The sequence below is a fragment of the Mesoplodon densirostris genome, chromosome 8 (assembly GCF_025265405.1).
Source record: "Mesoplodon densirostris isolate mMesDen1 chromosome 8, mMesDen1 primary haplotype, whole genome shotgun sequence".
NCBI classification, from domain to species: Eukaryota; Metazoa; Chordata; class Mammalia; order Artiodactyla; family Ziphiidae; genus Mesoplodon; species Mesoplodon densirostris.
Window position 1 is genome coordinate 52610974 of NC_082668.1, and position 22682 is coordinate 52633655.

The 22682-nt window shown below is 36.9% G+C and overlaps 1 protein-coding gene across 1 annotated transcript; it reads right to left on the reverse strand.

Annotated features, from left to right (window-relative positions):
* Positions 1 to 280: 280 nt before the first annotated feature.
* Positions 281 to 19598, reverse strand: DUSP19 (dual specificity phosphatase 19). Its single transcript, XM_060106673.1, has 4 exons — positions 19203 to 19598; positions 14211 to 14257; positions 7007 to 7159; positions 281 to 1495 (listed from the first exon to the last, which is right to left on the reverse strand). The coding sequence occupies exons 1-4, from the start codon at positions 19426 to 19428 to the stop codon at positions 1241 to 1243; spliced, it is 681 nt and encodes a 226-aa protein (XP_059962656.1). The 5' UTR covers positions 19429 to 19598; the 3' UTR covers positions 281 to 1240.
* Positions 19599 to 22682: the final 3084 nt, after the last annotated feature.

The window sequence follows — 22682 nt, forward strand, 5'->3', positions numbered from 1 at the left end:
AAATGCACAGATGTGCTCAGTGTGCACTTTCCAAATTATGTATAGGAAAATGCTTGCTCTCTATAATGTGTAATTAAGAAGAGCTCAGGACTTTCTTAATAAAATCTAGAGGGCAATGATATTTTCTAAGTCTTGAAAGTCTACTTGAAAGCTATTAAATAAATTCTATCTTAATTATTATAATTAATTTTAAGTACATTTTATTTTGAATAATTAAAAGAATATCTTTAAGCAAATTCATAACGTACAGAGTTCAGCCTTGCTAATATGGAGACATAGTAAAAAAAAAAAAAACTAATCAAAGCCTCTGGCCAGAAATAAAATTGTAAATGATTTTGGGCTTTTTAAAAATGTATGTAAAATTTCTTACAAAACCATAACTGTTCTTTCCTTAAAAATATGTTCCCTAGTAGAATACTGAACTAGAAAACAGATCATTAATCAAACCACATTTTAAAAATGATTTTTTAGTATAAAACACTTTCCCACAGATCCAAGGAGATCAGAAAATTATGATGTCAGACCCAAAAATAGAATGCTAGGGATCCAGAATAAAAAGCATACAATGTAAGAGACTAATCACCTAATAAAAGAACCATAAGCTCACAATAAAGTAAGAGAAAATAGCTATACAAAAAACTTTAAAAATAAACACAGGGAATACAGTTAAATTAAAGAATCAAAATGAAAAGTGGGTACATTTTCATAAAAGGACATAAAAATCTTGTGAATATCGTAACTACTACATAAATATTGTGTAAACCTTCAGATTTTGGTTACCTCTTTTGGGAGGTTTAAGGTATTGTTTTTTAATCTTAAATTCTTCACAAAGAAATTTACCTCCCTCTGAAATAGTAAGTCAAGTAGCACTTCAAGTTTTTTCCTTCATGGAAACAGTTGCTGGAATAGAAAACTACCAAAAGTTTTAATCAACTAATTTAATCTTTCATGCTTTAATATAAATTTTAAATTTAAACCTTTTCTTTCTACAGAAATGAATTATTGGTAATACATTGTTAGTTTCCCTTAGCAAATCAAAGCAGCATTTAATCACACATTATAATACTAAAGAAAACATGATAGAATTTAAAAAATTTATTTATACCCTAACTTAGGACAATCAATTGACCTCTATTTCCACTTGAAAAAAAACATGAGAAAAGGAAGTTTCTACTAGTTTACTCTCAAAAAGGGGAAAGGTGGCTCTAGAGACCAACTCAGAAATTACAGTTGTCCATCATCAGCTAGAATGTAACTCAGGCACTGTTGTTTCTTCTAATTCCTGTATTTTATCACACTTATTGCTTTCTTTGCCCTCTTGATATGTACGAAGCTGCTCCACAAAACCAGCATTTGGACATATGGAAGGTCTTGCATTTTTCACCAAAGAAAAAGCACTGGTAAATGAGATTTCTTCAGAATTCATTAGGAAGCCTATTATAATTGCAGCAGCCCTGGAAACTCCTGCATTACAGTGAACAAGAACCACTCCATCCTATAATAAAACCAAACAAAAATCTTCATTATTCATTTAAGAGAGACTATAATATAATCTTATACTACTGAAAATTATAAAATAAAAATATTCACTTCATCGATTTATTTGATTCAATCTATTCAATCATCAAAATACAATTCATTGTAGGGAATGAATGGGAAAAATCAATCAATTAACCAACACCTTCTCTTCCCACCTCCCAGAACTGAAATGCTTTGATGATATATTTGGAATTCTGAAACTATCTTTTATTAAACTGAAGTAATCTAGTAAAGTACACATAAAAGCCTAGTAACTTAGTAGCCACAAGTCTATAAATAAGAGAAAAACCATAGGAAATATATGTGGAAATATAAATAAAACCATAATCGTAAACTAAACAGAAAGCTCGAGACATTCTAGGTGCTCCCATGAAGAAACTAGTATCACTGGCTTAGAAATCTATGTGTAAAATGATCAGTAAAGAAAAAATTTTCTTCCCTTGGATATATTTTATTCTGGAGGGAAGTGACTTAAAAAATAGTTAAACTTATGAGGTAGTAAAATGGTGACACAAATAGCTCACGACAATGTGAAGTGGAAAAGGTAATGAGACACCAGCATGAGGTCAATAAATGAAAAACGTTTCAGGTAACTTGCAAATGATACTTCACAAGTGAAAAGGGACACAGTGCAAGGCCAATGCTGATGGGGGTAATATTGCATTAATAATGAATGTGATAGATCTGATGGATCAGCATTGATACAGGTTAGCTTATCTCAGGCCTTTAAAAAGTTAATGATCTAAATGAAATGTAGAGAACAGTGAGCACACCCAACAGAACCAAACATTTTAATTACTTCATTTCTTGATTCTTCTTTTCTTACGACACAAGAAAGATGGGAACAGGGAAAGGGGGAAAAACCTTACAACTGAAAATTCTCTGTCCAAAGCACACATTAACAATGCTATGTTTACGGCTTATTGGATTATTTTACTTTTACAAGGCAGTTTTCTTAGGTGCATAAATCTATTGCAAAATTCCTTTCCTAGGTCTATTGTAACAAATTTGCAAGTGTAATTCATTTCAAGAAACAGATGATTCACAAGAAAATTAGTTAATATTTTAAATCCTCATATCAAAAAGACAATTTCAATTGTTTTTATATATTTTTTTCTTTTTTTAAAAAATTTTTGTTGGAGTATAATTGCTTTACAATGTTGTGTTAGTTTCTACTGCACAGCAAAGTGAATCAGCTATATGTATATATATATCCCCTCTTTTTTGGATTTCCTTCCCATTTAGGTCACCACAGAGCACTGAGTAGAGTTCCCTGTGCTATACAGTAGGTTCTCATTAGTTATCTATTTTACACATAGTATCAATAGTGTATATATGTCAATACCAATCTCCCAATTCATCCCAACCATGCTCCCCCCTTGGTATCCATACGTTTGTTCTCTACGTCTGTCTCTATTTCTGCCTTGTAAATAAGATTGTCTATTTATATTTATATATTTCAGAGTCATTTCCAGATATTAACTTCCTGTACAAGAAAAGCAAAACGCACATATTCACTCTACATATACAGAATTTTTCTCACTTTGTACAATGGCTTTTTTATGAGACTTAAGACATTTTAAAATCATATTACAGTAACCAATGAAAACTATTAATGAACTTCTTTTAACTCAAAACAAATTAGATATTCCAAAGAAACTTGGAATCATAAGCTTAATAAGAGGTGCCCTCATGTCATTTTTAATGTTTCCTGACTCTATACTAGTTATCTCTATTTTATGATCCATACATACGCTTTTGAAAATGAAACTAGCTTTATTTTCAATCTTATACACGGTGCAATCAGTTTTAGCTAATGTTTAAAAATGTTAGTATTTTCTTCCCTCTTACATTCTTTATATAACAGCTACTTTTCTGTTAGTTTCTACAGCCTTTGAATTTACCTATTTACCTTTTATTATTCCTTGGGTATCATACTGCCGTTGAAAGTATTTCCAAACAAGCTACTAGCTTCATATCCCCTGTCCAGAACTCAAAGTAGTGACAATTAAATCATTTACAAAGAAATTTTTTCTTTTGCACTTGCTGTTGTCCTCTGCTTGAAAGGCCTTTGCTCCTTCCTTGGTCCAGCTAACTCTGGCTTCTGTTCTAAGAAGGCTGTCTCTCTATGCGTGAGAGGAGGGCAGGAGGAATATCCAAACCATCTTTGTATGCCTAATACTTAGTATAATTTGGGGCACATAGTAGGTATTCCATAAATGTTTGCTAAGCAAACATTAATTTTGTTCTGCATTTCTGAGAAAACGTTCTCTTAAAAAAATCAAATCACCATTTTGCTATGGGCAGATAGGAATTATGTTATAGTATTTCCATTTTACGCAGCTTGCTTTGTTCTCGTGTTGTTATGAATAGCCTTTCAATTAGATTGCCAGCTCCTTAAGGGCAGCAATATACATCCCTTGTATCTTCTCAGAGTAAGTAATTCATATTTTTTGACAGATGAACTTAGTCAAGTTCAGGTCTTTTGATATATAGAAAAATATATTAAAATACTAACAGTGGTTATATCTATATGGTGGAAGTGGGTGACCTTAATTTTTACCTATCTATATTTTCCAATTTTTCTACAATGTTATAAATTACATGTTTTTAAAATCACATCTTATAAATAACAAAGTAAACATGGAATATCAAATACACATTTTCATACTAACAAACAAAACCTTTTGCACATAAAAAAAGGGGGTCAAGTAAATATTCCTAAAAGAACTCTTGAGGCTATGGAGGTTACCTTACTACTTCCCTCTCATGTGTATTTCTGTCCCTTTGGGCATAAACCTGACAAATCATGCATTAGGCAGAGATAGAGGAAGGACAGAGAAACCAAACAAACAGGGTTTTGTAAGTACAGAGAGAAATGAGGAAAGACATGAGAAAATGGAAGACATTCCATCCGGCAGCTGTATATAAAAAGATGGAAACAACAAACTAGGACCTAGAAAGGTAGTTTTGAAATATGCAATTCACTGAGTAATCACATTTAATAATACATGCATATATAATAGGCAAATCATGAAGAGATCTCTTCTAGAAAAAAATGAAGAAAATTCAAGAATTCTATTGCTAAAACTAAATATGTATTAATCTAAACAATAAAGAGTTTTCAGGGTAAGGAAATATTGGCTGAGGTTAAGATTTCAGTACAAAACATAAGGCTTGAGAAATTAGAACATATTACAGAATTCAAATACATCTTGTAGCAGAAACATTTTATGCATCTCTTCGGATTCCTTTGATGCCATCATCTCACCTTCAGCTTGCTCCACCTCCACTACCACCTCTGTGGCTGACTGCCTATTGTGCCTTTAGGCCTATTAAGTTCTGCTTGCCTAAGAACACCTGGCTCTTCCCCGATGGCAGGCTCTGCATAGACAGGTACACCCTGAGGTCTGGATTCTCTTGCTTCTTCTGAACTTGGATGGCAAGTCACACCGCAGGGTATTGGGTTTGGCTTCAAGGTGGCCACTGAAGGGGTGGGGTGCTACAATCTGGAATTGTGAGGTTAGTTACCTGTCCATGGGTAAACTTTGACCAATAGGAAACAGGAGCTGACAGATGGCCAGGCAGATAAATTCTCTCTCTTCCCTCCCTCCCAAACTCTGTACTGAGGTGCAGTTTCTTTGGACTCCCTGCCTGGGGATGTCTTGGGTACCACCCTACCAAGTACCCAGCTATTTCGCTGTCAGCTCATTGTGCAGCTGTGCTCAGCAAGGTAAACGCATCATCTTACACTGCTTCTCATCCTTACCTGAGTCACTTCCTTTTCTTCTCCCTCTCACTGCCTAGGGATTGCACCTCTCAGATGAAGAATCAGCTCTTAATCCTTGGCTCAGGTTCTGTTTTTTGGGAAACCCAAACTAAGGACCATTTTTATTAACTATTACCCATTTCACTTTTTACTTGCAACATGTGCATATCTTCTAATATGAATATGGATGATGTCTACATTTTTCCTTTACCATCTAATGTATATTCTACATCTCTTTAGGAAAGCAGCTAATACAGAAACATTGTCACTTTTATTTCTAACACTGTTAGCTGGCACACTGGAATGTGACAATCTAGAGTCTGCAAAATTTTTCACAAGAGAACCGACTGGCCAATACTAGGCTCTGAATTAGAAAACCTCCTCCTTTTCTTTCAACCAAATATCTGCTATTAAATAAGGTAGAATAGTGTTACATTTTTCCAGTAATCTAGAGGAAGGTATCGAGAAGAGTGCTGGGCACCTAAGGCACTCAATAAATATTACTCAATGAAAGGAAGGAAGAGAGGGAGGGAAAGAGATAAGGTAGAAGGGAGATCATCAGAATTTAATTAAGCTGGATTCTATTAACTGTCATTAATTGTCGGGTGCTCGAGGACAGTTAACTTTTCTCTGTAAGTGCTTCTACATTCCCATCTATTTATCTAACATAAATTTTGTAAGAATTATATACTGACTAAAAATGATGTCATTTCAAGGTATAATTATTGGTAACAGCCAGCCTAGAAGCCCTGCCTTGGATCAGTACCAAGATTGAAGTATTGTATTTTCTGTTGGTCTTCTAAAGTCAGAGAACCAATGGACAGCTTCTGATCAGCATTTTTATACAATCTCAGGAATATTAATCTTCATAAATACACTAACAGGACTAGAGCAGCCTCTATCCCACAGTCCACCTGATTACCTTGCAAAGTGGTCAGAGGGCAGGTGGTTAGAAACTATCAAAGGAAACCTGAGTACTGGGTTGGCCAAAAAGTTAGTTCGGGTTTTTCCATAACATCTTACAAAAAACTGGAAAGAACTTTTGGGCCAACGCAATACCTATGTACACAGGAAAATTCAGTAAGCAGAAAATTTGAAATCCGAATATTTCTCAGGAAGGCATAGGAAGATGAGAAATTAAAGTTAAAAGTAAATATTTCACTGAAAAAAGAGCAACTGGAAAACTAAATAGTTGTAGGAATTAATGAAATATTGTTGAAGGGGAAATTTCATAATTGTTCTCTACATATTCATTACAGAAAGAATAAATATTGGATAATGGACCCATATTTTTAAATATCTGCTTTCGAAGAACTGTGGATCAAAACAAAACTTACGGACTTCCCTGGTGGCATAGTGGTTAAGAACCCGCCTGCCAATGCAGGGAACACGGGTTTGAGCCCTGGTCCGGGACTCAGAGCATGAGACGGAGCAGCTAAGCCCATGCACCACAACTACTGAGCCTGCACTATGGAGCCCGCGAGCCACAACTACTGAGCCCGTGTGCCATAAATGCTGAAGCCCGTGCACCTAGAGCCCGTGCTCCACAGCAAGAGAAGCCACTGCAATGAGAAGCCCGCACACCACAATGAAGAGTAGCCCTCACTCGCCGCAAACAGAGAAAGCCTGTGCACAGCAACAAAGGCCCAATGCAACTAAAAATAAATAATAAATTAATTAATTTTAAAAAAAACTTACCTTCATTTTTGCTTGTTCGATAAATTCAAAACATTCTGGAAAATAAGACAGGATATTGGTCTCAGGTAGATCCAATATAGAAATACTCTTATATACAAAGTCACTGAGGAAAGCATTTTCAACTCCATATGCAACATTGAGAATATGAGTCACCTTAAAGAGAAAAAAAAGGAAGATTTTTTTAAATTCTCATGAATTAGGTTAATTAAACAGAGACTGAGATGTTGAGAGCTGTAACAAGAATAAACAATTTAAGCATGACTCAATAACACTTCCTTCAGGAAGCCTTTTCTGACTGCCTCATGCCTTACCAGAAGTGCTATTTCTATATACCCCCAAAGCACCCTCTACTTGCTTCATTATAGCCCTTACCACTGAGAGACTGTTTATCTCCCTCACTGTACTAGAAACTCCATGAGGGCAGGGACCAGGTTTAGCTTACTCACTATTGTAAGTAAGCACTGTGAGTGAGCTGTGACCTTAGCACAGAAAGTACTTAAAATATTTATTGAATAAATCAATTAATGTCCATATAAAAACTTACATAAGGGAAGTGCATCCCTTTCAATAATTATTTCCCTATTTTCCTCTTGTATTCTTTGTAAGTACAGTGGTTCTCAAGTGTGGCTGCACATTAGAACCACCAGTAAGCTTTTTAAAAATATCAATGCCACAGGGTCTCAAACCCAGAAATTCTGATGAATTAGTCTGGTTCAAAGGTGGGATGGTCATGAAAGATTTTCTTTTAAATGGCACAGATAAGCAACCTCCTCATCCATCTATACATTCAGGCTCCTTTCCTGGAGTCCACCAAGCAAATGGAAGGAGCCAAGTGGAAAGTCTATTAAGAGAATCCAAAGGCTAAACAGACCAGAAATATAAGTCCCTGTTTCTTATCAGGACATGCTTCTCACTGAACTTATTCTCTCTCTTAGTTTGGATCTTAGGGTTTGCCTGACTTTGGTATTTTCTTGTATCTCACCATATTTTAGAGTACTTGTCCAGCCTGCCTCTCTTGCCCCCATTACCCTCCCAGCTATGACTCTGGCCGTGTCCCACTCCTTCCCTCAGCACAGCTAACTGGTTTCGGGTGGACACCTGACTTAAGCTAGACTGAGCAGATTATCTCAAGGAATTTAAAAAATAGGTGTGTGAGACAGCTAGAATGATCCACAAACTCGGGAGATTTAAGAACAGCCGTTTTCTATTAAGTGCTCAGGGAAGCTGAAAGATCTCTGCTCCCAAAAGAGAACAACACAGATGTGCAGATAGGGGCCACGTGCCAGTGGGAGAGAGAGGCTGCCCTGGATGGTCTTCTATTCTCTGGCACAGCCACTCTCTTCCCTCAGGTTCCAGAGAGCCCCCTAAATCATCACACACATTCTCTTTCCTTGCTCAGGTTTCTGTGGTCCACAGTCGAAAGAGTATTGATTAAGACACTCAGGGAACTAGGCCTCATGAAGAGAAGGCCACAGGCTATTTACTAACTTAACTGCCTTGTGGAAAGAAGACAACAGAAAAAAACCTCAAATCTTCTCAAGAGAGAATCTTAAATAGAGAGGAGATGGAAGAACCTAGAAAGAAGAGAAGAACAGTTTTAGAAGATACAGTCTGAAATGTCCTTCTGCTTTCCCCAGTGAAGTCCCACCTGACTGTGCCAAGCTACTCTCTCACTCCAAGTGGACTTCTGGCCAGGACTACATGATTCTGCCCTGAATTAATAGATGTGCCAATGTTTTATAATATTGATGTGTTTGCCTTACCTTTAGAACTATATTCTGCATTCCCAAAAGACCAAAAATGAGGTCTGACCACTTACAGAATATATCTGTATCTATATAGCTTCCCTATAAATCCACAGGATTACAGAGACGACCCATTGAGAATCTTGGGAAAACTTATTGAAAGGTAAAAGTGCTTTACAAATATTGTGGATCATTAAACTACCCAATATCTAGGTAGTTTAGCTGCTTGGAAATGCAACTTACATATATATTGATTGAATGATCATGCTTGAAAAGAACTGTACTGAGTCTCAGGTCATGGTGGTGGTGGTGATGGGGACCTAGCCTAAAACCCTTCTAGTAATCAAGCATATTTCCAAAATGCAGTTACAGAGGTCCTAACAATGGTTGACCTTGTGAGGCCCTTTATAATAGGGATAATAAGAATACCCCTTTATTGTGTACGTAGTATGTGCTAGGCATACAGGTTAACTCACTTAATCCTCACATTTAGGCATTATCAAAAAAGTATCTTTTGAACTAGTTCAAAAATCACAACATTATTTAAAAAAAAGAAACATTAAGAAGTCTTGCTCTCACCCTGTCTCTTTCCACTCCACCATCTCCCACCCATATGGTAACCATCTTTGTTGGTTTCTTGTATATTCTTTTAGAGTATCTTTATGCAAATAGTTTATGTACTCCCTTTCTTACACAAAGGCAACACCTCGGGTTTTTCCCCCATTTAAAAATGTCCTGGACCTGCCAATGCAGGGGGACATGGGTTCAAGCCTTGGTCCGGGAAGATCCCACATGCCTCGGAGCAATAAGGCCATGTGCCACAACTACTGAGCCTGTGCTCTAGAGCCTGCGAGCCACAACTACTGAGCCCACACGTCACAACTACTGAAGCCTGCGCGCCTAGAGCCCGTGCTCTGCAACAAGAGAAGCCATCGCAATGAGAAGCCCGCGCACCGCAACAAAGAGTAGCCCCCACTCGCCACAACTAGAGAAAGCCCACGTGCAACAATGAAGGCCCAACACAGCCATAAGTTAATTAATTAATTTTTTAAAATGTCCTAGAGATCTTTTCATATCAGTATCTAGAGACCTTTTTTTGTGTGTTCTTTTAAAAAGCTATATAGTATTCCATCATGTGGGTGGACTATTGGTCATTTAACCAATTCCCTACTTATGGAAATATGGGTTGTTTTCAATAGATTTGCTACTATAAACAGTGCTGCAGTCAACAACGTGGAACATTTTATGTTACACTTAGTTTTCTATCCTCCTTCACGCTTTATTGGGCATACACCAGGCACTCAATGAGTACCTTACTAATAAAACAACTATTATTACCGTATCTAAACATTATAATGAAATTCCTATAGAAATTTCTGAAATGATCTGCCACAAGAGAATTTCTATTAGTTATTGCACTCTACTTAAACCCCAAGAAATCCCTTTGAAATGTGTCATGCATTTAAATCAATAATTTTGTTTTACAGCATCCTTAAGTTTTTGTAGAAACCCTCTATTCAGCTGCTCAGCTTACTTTTGCTTCTTCCAGGCATCTAACAGGATCTTTTATACAAAGACAGAATGATCTTTTAAACAGCAGCTGGGTTCACATCACCAGGATGAAAGTGAATTTGAACTAGTGTATCATAACAGGGGCTAGATAATAAAACACTTGCCAATGAAAAAATTATCAGTTTTTCTAATTTTCATTTTTACCCTGAGAAATATTAATTTATTCATGTAAGCAAGACTCTAAAACATGTTCTACTTATATTGAAATATTGATCTAAGAGGGTTCCTATCAGGATATACAGTCATTCTCATATCCTTATGCAATTTCAGACCATTGTCTCTTATTGTTAGGCAGTTATTATTATAATAAAACAAGGGGAGTCCAGTTTAAACACAAATAAGTACACTGACAAGTAAACATATCAAATTAGTTAATGAATTGGTTAGTATTTATTTCCTTGAAGAAATTAATTGCAAGTGTTTATCACATAAAATTTTCAGCCTCAATTTAATCAAATTTTTTTCTCAGAGCTGTGGGATGAAAGGTGAATAGGACAGGGTCTCTAATCCTCTAGAAGTCTGCTGAATAATAGAGGGGAAAACATGTTCACCGACAGTAATAATAAAAAGTAGAGGTGCTAAGAGCTACAGGAGAAGAACAAAGTGTTATGAGACCAGAAGGGAGGAACACATACTGAACTTGTTCCTTGCAAGAGCCTCCATGTTTGCTGTTCTTTCAGCCTTAAGGGCTCTTTCCCTGATTTAAGCACAGCGGACTGTGTCCTAAGGTCTCAGCTGAAATATAATACCCTCAGAGGCCTATCCCCCTGCCCCTCCTCTCACTGCCTTGTTTCAGATCTTTCAGGGAATTTATTCTCATCTGAAAATATATTTTAAAATCAAGGACCTTACTGCTTGTTCATTTCTATGTCTCCTGCAACTAGAAAGGGGCCTAGCAGCCCACTTACATCGCAGGTGAGAGGCAGGGTTGCATTCTTTTGGCTGCTCCCTGCCTCTTTCAAATCACTTCTTTTCCACCCTCCAGTAAAACTCCTTGCTCTCTGAGATTCATACAGGTTGATTATTCCACCTTATACCCTGCATTCCTTGGGCACCTGACCCTCAGTTTTCTGAGTCCTACCCCATGTCCTACCATTATCCTGGGTGACATCAATTTCCACTTGGGTTTAACAGGTCCCTGACGACCTCATCGCCAATGACCTTCATCACCACTCTCCTTCACCACCTCTGCAAGACCAATGCCCAGGACTGATCCAGCTCTGATACCATTAACTCAGGTATCCCACTCTTATCCTTCCATCTTCCACTCAGTTATTCCCTCTATACCTCACAAAAACCATCAACTCCTTGATCTTTCTATTTTATCTATCAGCCCCCTCTTGCCTTCCCTTCCTCTGTTATTCAGATTATAGTCCATGGTCTACCTCCCCTGCACCTGACTGGTAAAGTCCCCTCTATACCCAGACTGCTAAGCACTGCTGGAAAAAATGCACACAATACTGCAGTTCATGCCACCACTAGTTCACAGAGCCAACCTCTCCTGAAGCTGAGTGATGCTTAGCAACAATATTTCCCAAGTAGGCTCTCTCCCGCATTCCCCGTATCAGCTCTTTCAAACCTTCCCTACTCTCCTAATAACTTTCAATCCTACCATCTCTTCCCAACTCCCAGTAGATCACCTCACTTTCCATTTTACAGTAAGAAGACAAGTCATCACATAGGAACCCTTTCCATCAAATCTTATCCTCAAATTTAACAACTTTGCCTACATCTGCATTCACCCTTTCCTTCTACCTTCTTAATACAGAGCATGATGTGCTCCCACATCCTTTACGAGGCTCATTCTGGCACCTGTGTTTGGGGTCACACTGCCTCCTACTTTCTTGGCCCTCTAGCCACAATTCTTGCTTTCCTGTATTTTCAATTCCTTTCTCTACCATCAGCTTTATACACGCTCAAAACTCTCCCATCTCCCTCTTTTGATCTCATCACCTGTGGGTCTTCCTGCGCTCTTCTCCCCTTTTTTGGTGTGATCATTTCCTCCACCTCTCAATCTTTAGAAATCTGGCTTGGGCCTCCAATTCAAATGAAACTGTTGCCACTAAAGTCACTAACAACTTCTTTGTTTCAAAGTCCAACTGTTGGAATTCAGTCCCAACAATACTTAAACTTTCGGCAGCATCTGACACCGCTCACTCTATCCTCCACAGGACTCTCTGCTTTGGCTTCCATGACACCACAATTTTTTCACTTTCCTACAAACTCTTACAGTACCTCCTTTCCCACTGCAGATTCTTCTTCCTTTGACTATTCCCTATAGGTCGGTATTACTCAGGGTTCTGGTGTAGGCCTTCTTCTCTGCTCACCTTGCCCCAGGTGATTTCATCTACTCCAACAACTTAAATCACTACTTATAAGCTGAAGATTCCTGAATCTCTATTTTTACCTCTCTCCTGAACTTCAGACCCCAAATACCCACACGGTCTATTGAATAACATTACTGAGATTATCCACGGCAACTGAAACTTAAATTATTCAAAATTAAGCTCATTATTTTTCCTGCAAAACCTGCTCCTCCCTGCTTTGTTCCCTATCTCATGGGACGACACCAACCCTACTTAGTAACCCAAGAAAGCTGAATATCACCTCTGACTCCTCCTTCTTTCTCAACTTCACCTCCCATTCTACTCTGTCCTGCAAGTAGTCAATCATTAACTTTTGAGAATTCTACCCTCTTAAAAAACCCTCAAATCCATCCACTTCTCCCTACCCCCACTGAATCCTAATCTAAGCTACCATCATCTTTTTTCAGATTGCTGCAACAGCCTCAAAACTAGTCTTCCCATCTCTAGCTTGAGCAACCTTCCAACCTATTTTCCACACTGCCTCTAACCAGCCATCTTTCTAAAATGCAAATTTGATCCTGTTACTTCCCTCCATAAAGCTTTTCAAAGGCTTTCCACTGTCTTTTGTAGCAATTCCAAACAGTTTACTCTGGCTTACATGGGCTTTTGTGATCTGACTCACGCTTACTTCTCTGGCCTTGTCTCTTGGTACCCTTCTTTCTCACACTCTCTATTCTAGGGTTACTAAACTTCTTTTCTGTTCCTGAAAGCATCAGCCTTTCTCTTGTCTCTGGGCCTTCACAGAGCCATTTCTTCTATCTGAACACTTTTCTGTCTGTTCCCTCCTCACCCCCTTCAGAGAAAAACTTCAGTATTATTTCCTCCAGGAAGACTTCCCTGACCTTACAATCGCCAACCCAACCCAGACAAACATGGGTTCAGGGGATCATCTCCTTTGCTCTCCAACAGCACCTGCACATCCCCATCAACACATACAATACACTTTACTGTAGCTGCTTATTTGTCTTTCTTCCCTCTCTGCCCCTCAAATCATAAACTTCATGTGAACAAGAACCTTTTGCATTCCTCAAACCACAGCAATTCCATGACTCTGAAATCGTGCTTAACAAAATAGTAGATGGATAAATTTTTTTTTTCAGTAAATATTGAAATAAGTAATAAATCACAACAGTTGTGTGGGGGAATGTGGAAAGAGATAGCATTGGGGAAGAAGTGGTATGTGAGTTGGGACTCAAGGCATGGGTAGATCTTGGACAAGAAGAGAAGAGGGGAAGGTCTATTCCACACAGAGGAACTACATAAGCAGAGGCGGGAAGAAGTGCCTCCAAAGTCAGGTTCATGAGGAAATGTAAAGGGAGATTGAGAGAAAATAAAACTGGAAAGATGGATTACAAATTCACATATTTGAATTAAGTGCAATAATTTTTGTAACTTTATTAAAATGATAGCCAAATCTCACCAATCCAACTCTGAAATGGACCTATGCAGTTTTTCCTAAATAAATGTAACAATTAAAATACTTCCTATGCACAGTGCCAGACCTGAAGCATTTCTTTTTACCTTGTGCTTTTTCAGTGTATCCAGATCATGAGCAGCATCTTGTGACCCTATAAGAAATAAATAACATCACCTTGAATATAAAAATAATCATTCTGACTTTTAATCTAATTTTTGCAACAACTCTGTTAACTATTCATTTATTTTAAGAAATGCAACTTGGGAGGACCTCAGTCCAACTTTCTGAAATATAATTCAGGAATATTCATCAAAAAATATTCATCTTGTATATACTCTTAGACTCTGAAATCTGACTTCTAGGAATTCTTCCTAAAAGTCCTGGATATTGCAAAGATTAGCTATCAGGATGTTCCTTCACAGTGTTGTCTGTAATACAAAATAAACTCTATAAAAACAAAACAAACAAAAAAACCAAACCCAATGATGGGGGTTGGGTTATATTAAAGATAGTACAATTATGTAGTGAAAATATATACAGCCCTTTGAAATGAGAAACACAGAAGAATATTTATGGCATGGAAATATATTCTCAATATATTATGTGATAAAAGCAGGTTACAAAACATCAACCATTTTTGTAAAAACAAAAACTATGTATATGCTTAAAAATGGACAGGAAGTATACAGAATAAAATGTTAACAGTAGGATTATAGGTGACTTTTTTCTTTATGCTCATGTGTACTTTTTACAATAAATATCTATTTATTTTGTAACTTAAAAAAGGATATTTTAAAAAAGACACCCACAAAATGATTTAGTGTGAGCTGGTCTGGGAACACCCAGTAGCTTAGAGCAAACACTGCTGGTCTATTGAATTCCATCCACGTTCTGTGTACCACTAGGGCTGTATCCTTTTCCAGTTTCTTCCTGTCAAAGTTGGCTTTCTAGATCTCTCACACTTGGCAAATGACTCTAGGTAATAAGCAAGGTTATTATACACGAGAACAACTAGTTAAAATAAAGTGAGTGACACAACTGAAAAAATAGGGCATTTATTATATTAAGATTTCAAGTATTTTACTTTCTTGAATTAGATTCCATTTCTATAAACAACAGTTTTCTCACCTTATCCACCTGGGAAATCTGCCAGCTTCTACTATGTGATTTTAGGTAGGTGGAAGGCCAGCAAGTATGCTGGTTGGCCAATATTCTCTTGGTAATACGAAGCTCACAGGCTCCTTACTGAGTCTACATTCAACTTTACTTAAAAGTTAGCCTATCAAAATATTAACATTTGTTAAAGCTGGACGGTGGATATGTAATTGTCTGTTATAGTGTAGTCTCTAATTTTTTACACATTTGAAATACTTCATAATTTAAAACTAATTTATCAGTTTTCTGTAGGAAGTCCTATTCATCTCCAGGGGAAGAAATGGGTTCAAATCAGTTAACTGAAATTTGGTGGTTTAATATGCATATTATCTTTTAAAGAATAATTCTACACTGCCTATTTCTTAAAATAGCAAAAAAAAAAAAAAAGAAACATGCATGAATGAAATTCTTTTTTTACCCAAAACTGTCATTATTATATTTATCAAACCTGTATACTTTCATTATTTCCATTAAATACACACACACACCAAACAGAACAGGTTGGTTATATTCCAGAGTTGGCTGCTATATTTTGAAAATGACTTCCAGAATATGAACATATTGATACAAATTTAGTGTTCTTGAGACCAAAAATCAACTTGTATCACTGCCTTTTCAAACAATAGGAAAATTACATGAGTGTTAATAGTGTGGGGGAATAATTTTAGTCAGCACAAATGGACTTCAGGTAATTGGCTTGTATGTTTCATCTAATACTTGGTAGTATTCAGTTAATTCACATTAATTCTCTCTAAATTCTAGATATAAATATCAACTTTTCTCCAATTTTAAATGATTGCTTTGTGTTTCAGTCTTGCGTTAAAATTTTGTTGGAAAAACACATCATTAAAAGAAATAAATCATTATAACAATGTGTTATTTAAACCTTTGTTTTGAAAAAGTAGAATGTTATCCTTTTATAAACTATCGTAATCGAGATTTTAAAACAAATATCAATTATAATAATTTTATGATTTTAACAGTGGCAACATGAACCTATAATTGTGTTAAACTTAATAGAACTGAATAGCAAATCAATTTTAACAGTATGGCAATTTTTTAAATAACAGAAAAAGAAGTTGATGAATAGGACTACAGCTAAAGAAAGAAGTCTAATAATAATAATAAATTACAGTTATATTTTACGTTGACACAAACCACTAATATTCAAGACCTTGGCCAAGAATTATTAAGGAAATATTACAGATGAAGTAACTGATTTAGAAAGTATATTACGTGCTACTGGAGTTGGGACTTCTAACAAGTTCAATGTGTTGCAATCATAATATATGTATCATAAAAAATAGGCTACATAAGATCTCCAGAATCCTGTTTCTATTTTAAGAGATCTTTTTTTATGAAAATACTAAATACTGCATAAATTCTGGTACAGCATGTCCTGATTTACAAATCTCTATTTTCATCATTAAAAAATTAAACAAAAAAATTATTACTGAAATAAACCAAAAAGATATTATTACATTACTGAAAAGGGAAATAAATAATATTCCAAAGAGAAATGTTTTGAGAAAATTTGTAGGAGTGAACATTCATAAATGGATAGAAATAGGAGCATAAATTCCTATAAGGATAAGGTAAAATAATATTTGTGAAAGAATTTTACAAAATAAAGAGCTTTACAAATTTAATGTATTATTTGCCTCCTAAAAATACTGGGCTTCCAGGATATCAGAAATCCTCTACAACCTTATAAAGGATCCCAAGATTTTCACCTAGAATTGAAGCAAAGATCTCAAAATGTCACCAGTTGGGACTTCTTAACAGGATGGATACAACAAGAAATAATTGTACCTTTTTACCCAAGAGAAATGGAATTTTTCACTTTTACAGATCAAGTTGGATATAAGAAAAGTCCTAGTAATTTTTGTTGTAAAAATATAATTTGAAAAACCTAGGACAAAAATATTCACTGACTAAGGTCTTTTATCAACTTGTTAGGTAGTTCAAGGGCCTATGTAAGATTTTTGAAATGCAAAAGCTTGGGTGAATTTATGAGCTAACTAAAAAAGACATTATATTTTGACAGCTTTCTATTTTCTTTATTTCCCACCCAAAACAAAATTTAATTTCATGTAGTGCTCGGTGGGAGCAGTGTTGCTTTGAACAGATGAAGGAAGCTCTTTGAGGCAACCTAGAAACAACCCCTGCATCATTCACGTGAAAGAACTTTAGATGTAACCATCCATAGGGCCCTCGGAATAAGTCGCTTGTAACTGGGCAGAAGAAGGTCTATCTACCTCTCAGAAGAAAGGAGGTTGTACCTGATGAAATTATCCCATTTCCTGGTCCAAAGAGGCGACCATATAAGGACTAGTCTCAGAAGTCCCTCCCAGCACTCGCTCAAGATCCTGGAAGGGCTCCAATGCCAATCTGAGAACACTACCTTGATCAGCTCACTTTGCATAAGTCTAGATAAAAAAATAAGCGAAGTTCATGAAAACTCTGAAAGGGTGAATGATATTTTTAAATTCTACCATAATTATTTTAAACCATTATTACTACAATGGAAGCCAAATAACCAAAACATGTGCCTTGATATTATTTCCTCTTCTAGAAATGTTGTGCAAATCCTGGGTGCACCTTCCAGACTAGCTAAATGACCCACTTCATTTTTTCACGGGGCTGCAGAAACTAATTGGATATATTTATTTGGTGAAAAGACAGGTCATGTAACAATTCATATAATACATAATACAATAACAACTCATATGTATACTGCAATTGATATGTTTCAAAAACCTTTTCCAACTTCAGGACAACCCTATAAGATAAGCACATACTGTTACTTCAGCTTTACAGATGGTTTTTTTGGAGGACCAAAGAGAATAAATGACTTTCACTAGCTCATCTAGTTATACGTAGAGCATGGCTAAAAGCCTGGACTCCCTGAGTCAGTCTATGTAACAATGGAGAGCAGGAGTGTATCAGACTTGAGCTTGTGCAAGTTACTTAACCAATCTTAAGTCCAGTTCCCATCTGTAAAATGGAGCTGATGATCCCTGCTTCACAGAGTTTTTAAAAGGAGTGAGATGCTATGTGCACTCCACATAATACCTGGTCATTTCTAACACCCAATTCAGTGCTCTTTTTACTCAGGAGGGGCTTGGCTGTATAAATACTAACAAATCACTGATTTTTCCAAGTCTTAATTTCTCTATTCACAATGAAAAATAATTCAAACCTACTTAAAACACTGTTGACTATTTTTTAAGAATACCATATCATATTCTTGCCAAGCTAACAAGTTTGTACTTTTATAACTGTGCTTCATTTGTTATTTGTGGATTATGCTTTGTATAGGGAATCTGTATTTTCCATAATACAAGAAACCATAAACCATCAGATTCATAGCTATAAAATATCAGTCCACCTTCTCCTTAACACTCCAAAAACAGACACCATGAACAGATGTGGCCACAGGAGGCATGCACTCCATATGGTTTGCAACCCCAGAGCAGGCAAAAAAAACATTTGCCTTTTGAAGTATTAACTTTTCTATAACTTCAATCCCTGTCACTTGTAGTTTTGCCTAATAAAAGCATTCTTTTTACTTTGATAATCTTTAAGGCTATATCCTTTTATTATCCAAGAAAATACAACATCAATGTGTTATCCTCCAGAGAAGTTATTAAAACAGGAAGAAAGCTTTTAGAAAATTCAAATACCAGGTGCTTTGTGTTACTAGAATCTATGCCTCTTATTTATTTAGTGGAGCAGAAACATCCCTGACTAGCTAGTGTAGCTAGCTAGTTTAAGTTCCATATCCATATTCCATTTCCAAAAGGAAATGTTTCCAAAGGGAAGCATTTCAATTTTCCAGCAGTTTAGCTGATAGTACAGACTATTATTATTAGGGAAGAAAACGTTAACTAATATAGTTAAATGAACTCAATAACTTAGTGGCAAATCAATATACTCACCCAGGAGCAACCATGGCTTAATAACACCAACTTGCAGGTCCAAGCTAAGGTCCTGCACATAACCACATCCTTCCCCACTGCTCGGCTCTACTTCTTCCACAACATGAATTCTGGCATCTTTCCATGTTTCTATAATTTTCTTTCCAGTTAGCGTTGTCACCCTGGTGCATTGCTTCCTGAGATTATTCCGGGAGAATGCCTTAATTTCCTGGTTAAGGGAGTGCATTACATGAGCAGTGGCTAAGAACAAACACAAGCAAATCCAGCCAGCACAGTGAACGACCGAACTTCTAGTCTCTTAATGTTCAAGTAACAAATGCAGCCTCAGTGGTTCACTGTCCTGCAGGTAACTGTATCAGCCACACGCCGGGAGTCATGAGGGTCCAGCTACGTTTTTCCCAGCGCTGCAATGTAAGGGGAAATCTGATTGGCCACTGAGAAACGGGCGCCGATTGGATGCTGTTTCTCCTTCCGGTTGGTCGAAAATTAATTACCCTTCAAAGAGTTTTCTTACTGTTGCTATTTAAAGCTAGCTTTATTATTCACACCCAATGATAAAATATAAGACTTAATGGGAAAGAAGCCTGATATTTCCTCTCTCCTTAAAAGCAGTGGTTTTCTGGATATGTTCGATCGGTGTTGCTTGTGGTGACCTGGGTATCCCTCCCGCTCTAGTACAGCTGCGGAGTCACACTGCAAACCTTCCTACTGTGCAGAACCGTGCTTGCCCGCCTGCTTTTAGGCTAATCCGGGGGGCTACAGAAGACGTTGAAAGTTATTCCTCGCTTCCTCTGTGTTTCACACTCTTTCTTTCTGATGTTACTGCCAAGAGGAACATTTACTAGATTAAAAACATAAACAAAAAACTGTTGTGCAGGCTTGTAAGGTAACAATTTAAATAAAACCTGCGAAAGTAATTTTCTAATTATGTTCCTATATTGCAGGTTAATAAGAGCTTAGTACATTTTTTCCCCTGACTTCTCGCCTACATTTTCATTATCAGTAAAACTGCCGAAGAAGTCTTCATGCAATAAATAGACACTCTTTATGAGAGGCATTGGCCGCAAGTCTTTTCATAAATAGTTTCAGAAATTGGGGGTGCAAACATCCAAGTTTACAAAATAGATCAATTATAGAACGATTTTGATTAGAAAAAGATGATGTGTTTTACCAAAGAAGTCACAAGATTCCTTTAAATAGAAAATTTTCTTACCCCGCTTAAAATAAAATGCAATTTTATATGGGCTTAGACACAATGTATAAACACATGTATAAAGTGAAGCTGCACTTAGAGAACACTTATTCACAACAATTTATTAAAATTTTTGTTGTTGCTGAAACTGACTTAAAATAAACCAAATTTCTCCATATTGAAAAGAGTGATAAATCAGCCCAGACTAGCTACAGAGCATTCTAAAATGAAGAACTGAAGAACATTTTGCATCATTTAAACCATCACGTGTTCATCAAAAACAACTCTAACTCTCATATATCATTCCATGTATTTATCACAAAATGATAAATTTTGATCATAAAATGATCAAAAAATTTACCAGCTATTGAGCACATACTACATGCTAGGTCCTGTGCTTATAAGCAGTTTTTAGATTCTTAGTGTTATATGTCAGGTGCTTAATGATGTTTTACACACATTATCCCATTTGCTCTCACCACAAATTTATTATGTATATAGTATTAAATCACCTACATTTTATAGCTGAGGGAACTCAAATGCAGAGAGTACAAATAACATACCCTACATTTCACAGATCATAAGTTTAGACCCACAGGTAAAATTTAGGTTTGTTTCCATCCAATGCCTTAGCTCTTGTTTACTATGGAATACTCCCTGCCCCCAAAATAGTTGTAGTTAACAAATATTTATTGAGCATCTACCATGTGCCAGGCACTGTTACAGTCTCTGGTGATACAACAATGAATAAAAACAAAATCCCTTCTCTTCTGGAACTTATATCCAAATGGAGGGAGGACATGAATGGTCAATAAATAAATCAAATATAATATAACTATGTTAGGTCATGAAATAAGAGCTAAAAAGAAAAACTAAGTGAAATAAGGTAATAGAGTGAAAGGGCAGTGTGCTATTTACTATAGGTTGGTGAGAGAAGTCTCCTCTGATAAAGTGAAATTTGAACAGAGACTTGAATGAAGTGCAGGAGCCAGCTCTGTAGATACCTGGGAGAAGAGCTTTGCAAGTGGAAGGAATCACAAGTGCTAAGACAGGAGTATACTGGTGAGAGGTAAGAGTTGGGGAGGTTTAAGAAACTGCCAGGTGGCAAGTGTGGCTTCAGAGGGTGACTGAAGGGAAGAGTAGTGGGAGAGGAGGAGGTCAGAGAGAAATGGTAAAGATTTGGGATTTTATTCTGAGTGAGATCGGAAGCCACCAGAGAGAACAGAGGAGTGGTGGATCCTGTGTTGTGCTACCCATTTCCCCCTTCAATGAATACCTGCTGTCTGGGAGTGCTGCTGGCTGACTGGTAATGATCCCTTCAGGGACTGCCTCAGCTACAGAGGGCTGCCTTGCCTGAGGTAGTACCCTTCATGGAACAGACCATAACCAAGACTGATTGATGAAGGAATATAAAGGCCTGGCTATCTTAGCCCAACTTGAGACAACTTTAAAGGACCCTTCCAGCTTCAAAGGGCAACTTGTGGTTGGCCAAGACTGTCATTGGGCCTGCATAGCCTCTCGACTTCTGTCCACTCCTGACCCTTCCATTCCCTTCTACAAATGTTGATCCCAAAAGCACTCCTTGAAAAAGTCTTGCACGCTAAACACGACCTCAGTCACTTCAAGAGATACCCAATCTGTGATAAGTGACATGGTACTATGTTTATGCTTCAAAAGGATCTTCCTGGCTGCTGTGAGGAGAGGGGGAAAAATGGAAACAGGGAGATTTGTCAGGAGGCTATTACATTGGCCCAGCTGGAAGACAGCAGTTACTTGGGCTAGAATGGCTGTAGAGGGGGAGGGAAGACATAGTCAGGTGCTAGATATATATGAGAGCCAAGCCAAGAGGATTTGTTAGTAGACAGATGTGGGGAAAATTAGGATAATTCCAAAGTTTTTTGGCCTGAGCAACTGAAAAGTAGATTTTCCATTTACCAAGAAAGGGATGGTGTGGAGATGAAAAGTTCAGTTTGGGACATGTTAAGTTTAATATGCGTATTAGTCTACCAAATGGAAATGTCAAGTGGGAAGCTAAACTTATGAATCTGGACTTCATAGAAGAGATCTCTGCTGGAGATGTAAGTTCTGGAGTAATCAGCTTAAAGATGCCAATTAAAGCCATGACTCTAAATGAGATGATCTAGTAGTGAAGGTTGATAGAGAAGCCTGATATGTGCCCTCATTTAGGGGTCATGAAGGTGAGAAGGATCCAGACAAAGAAGGAGAGATCTGGGAAGTAGGAGGAAAAGAAAGAGAGGTTTGAGGGTATAAATAAAGTGTTTCAAGAA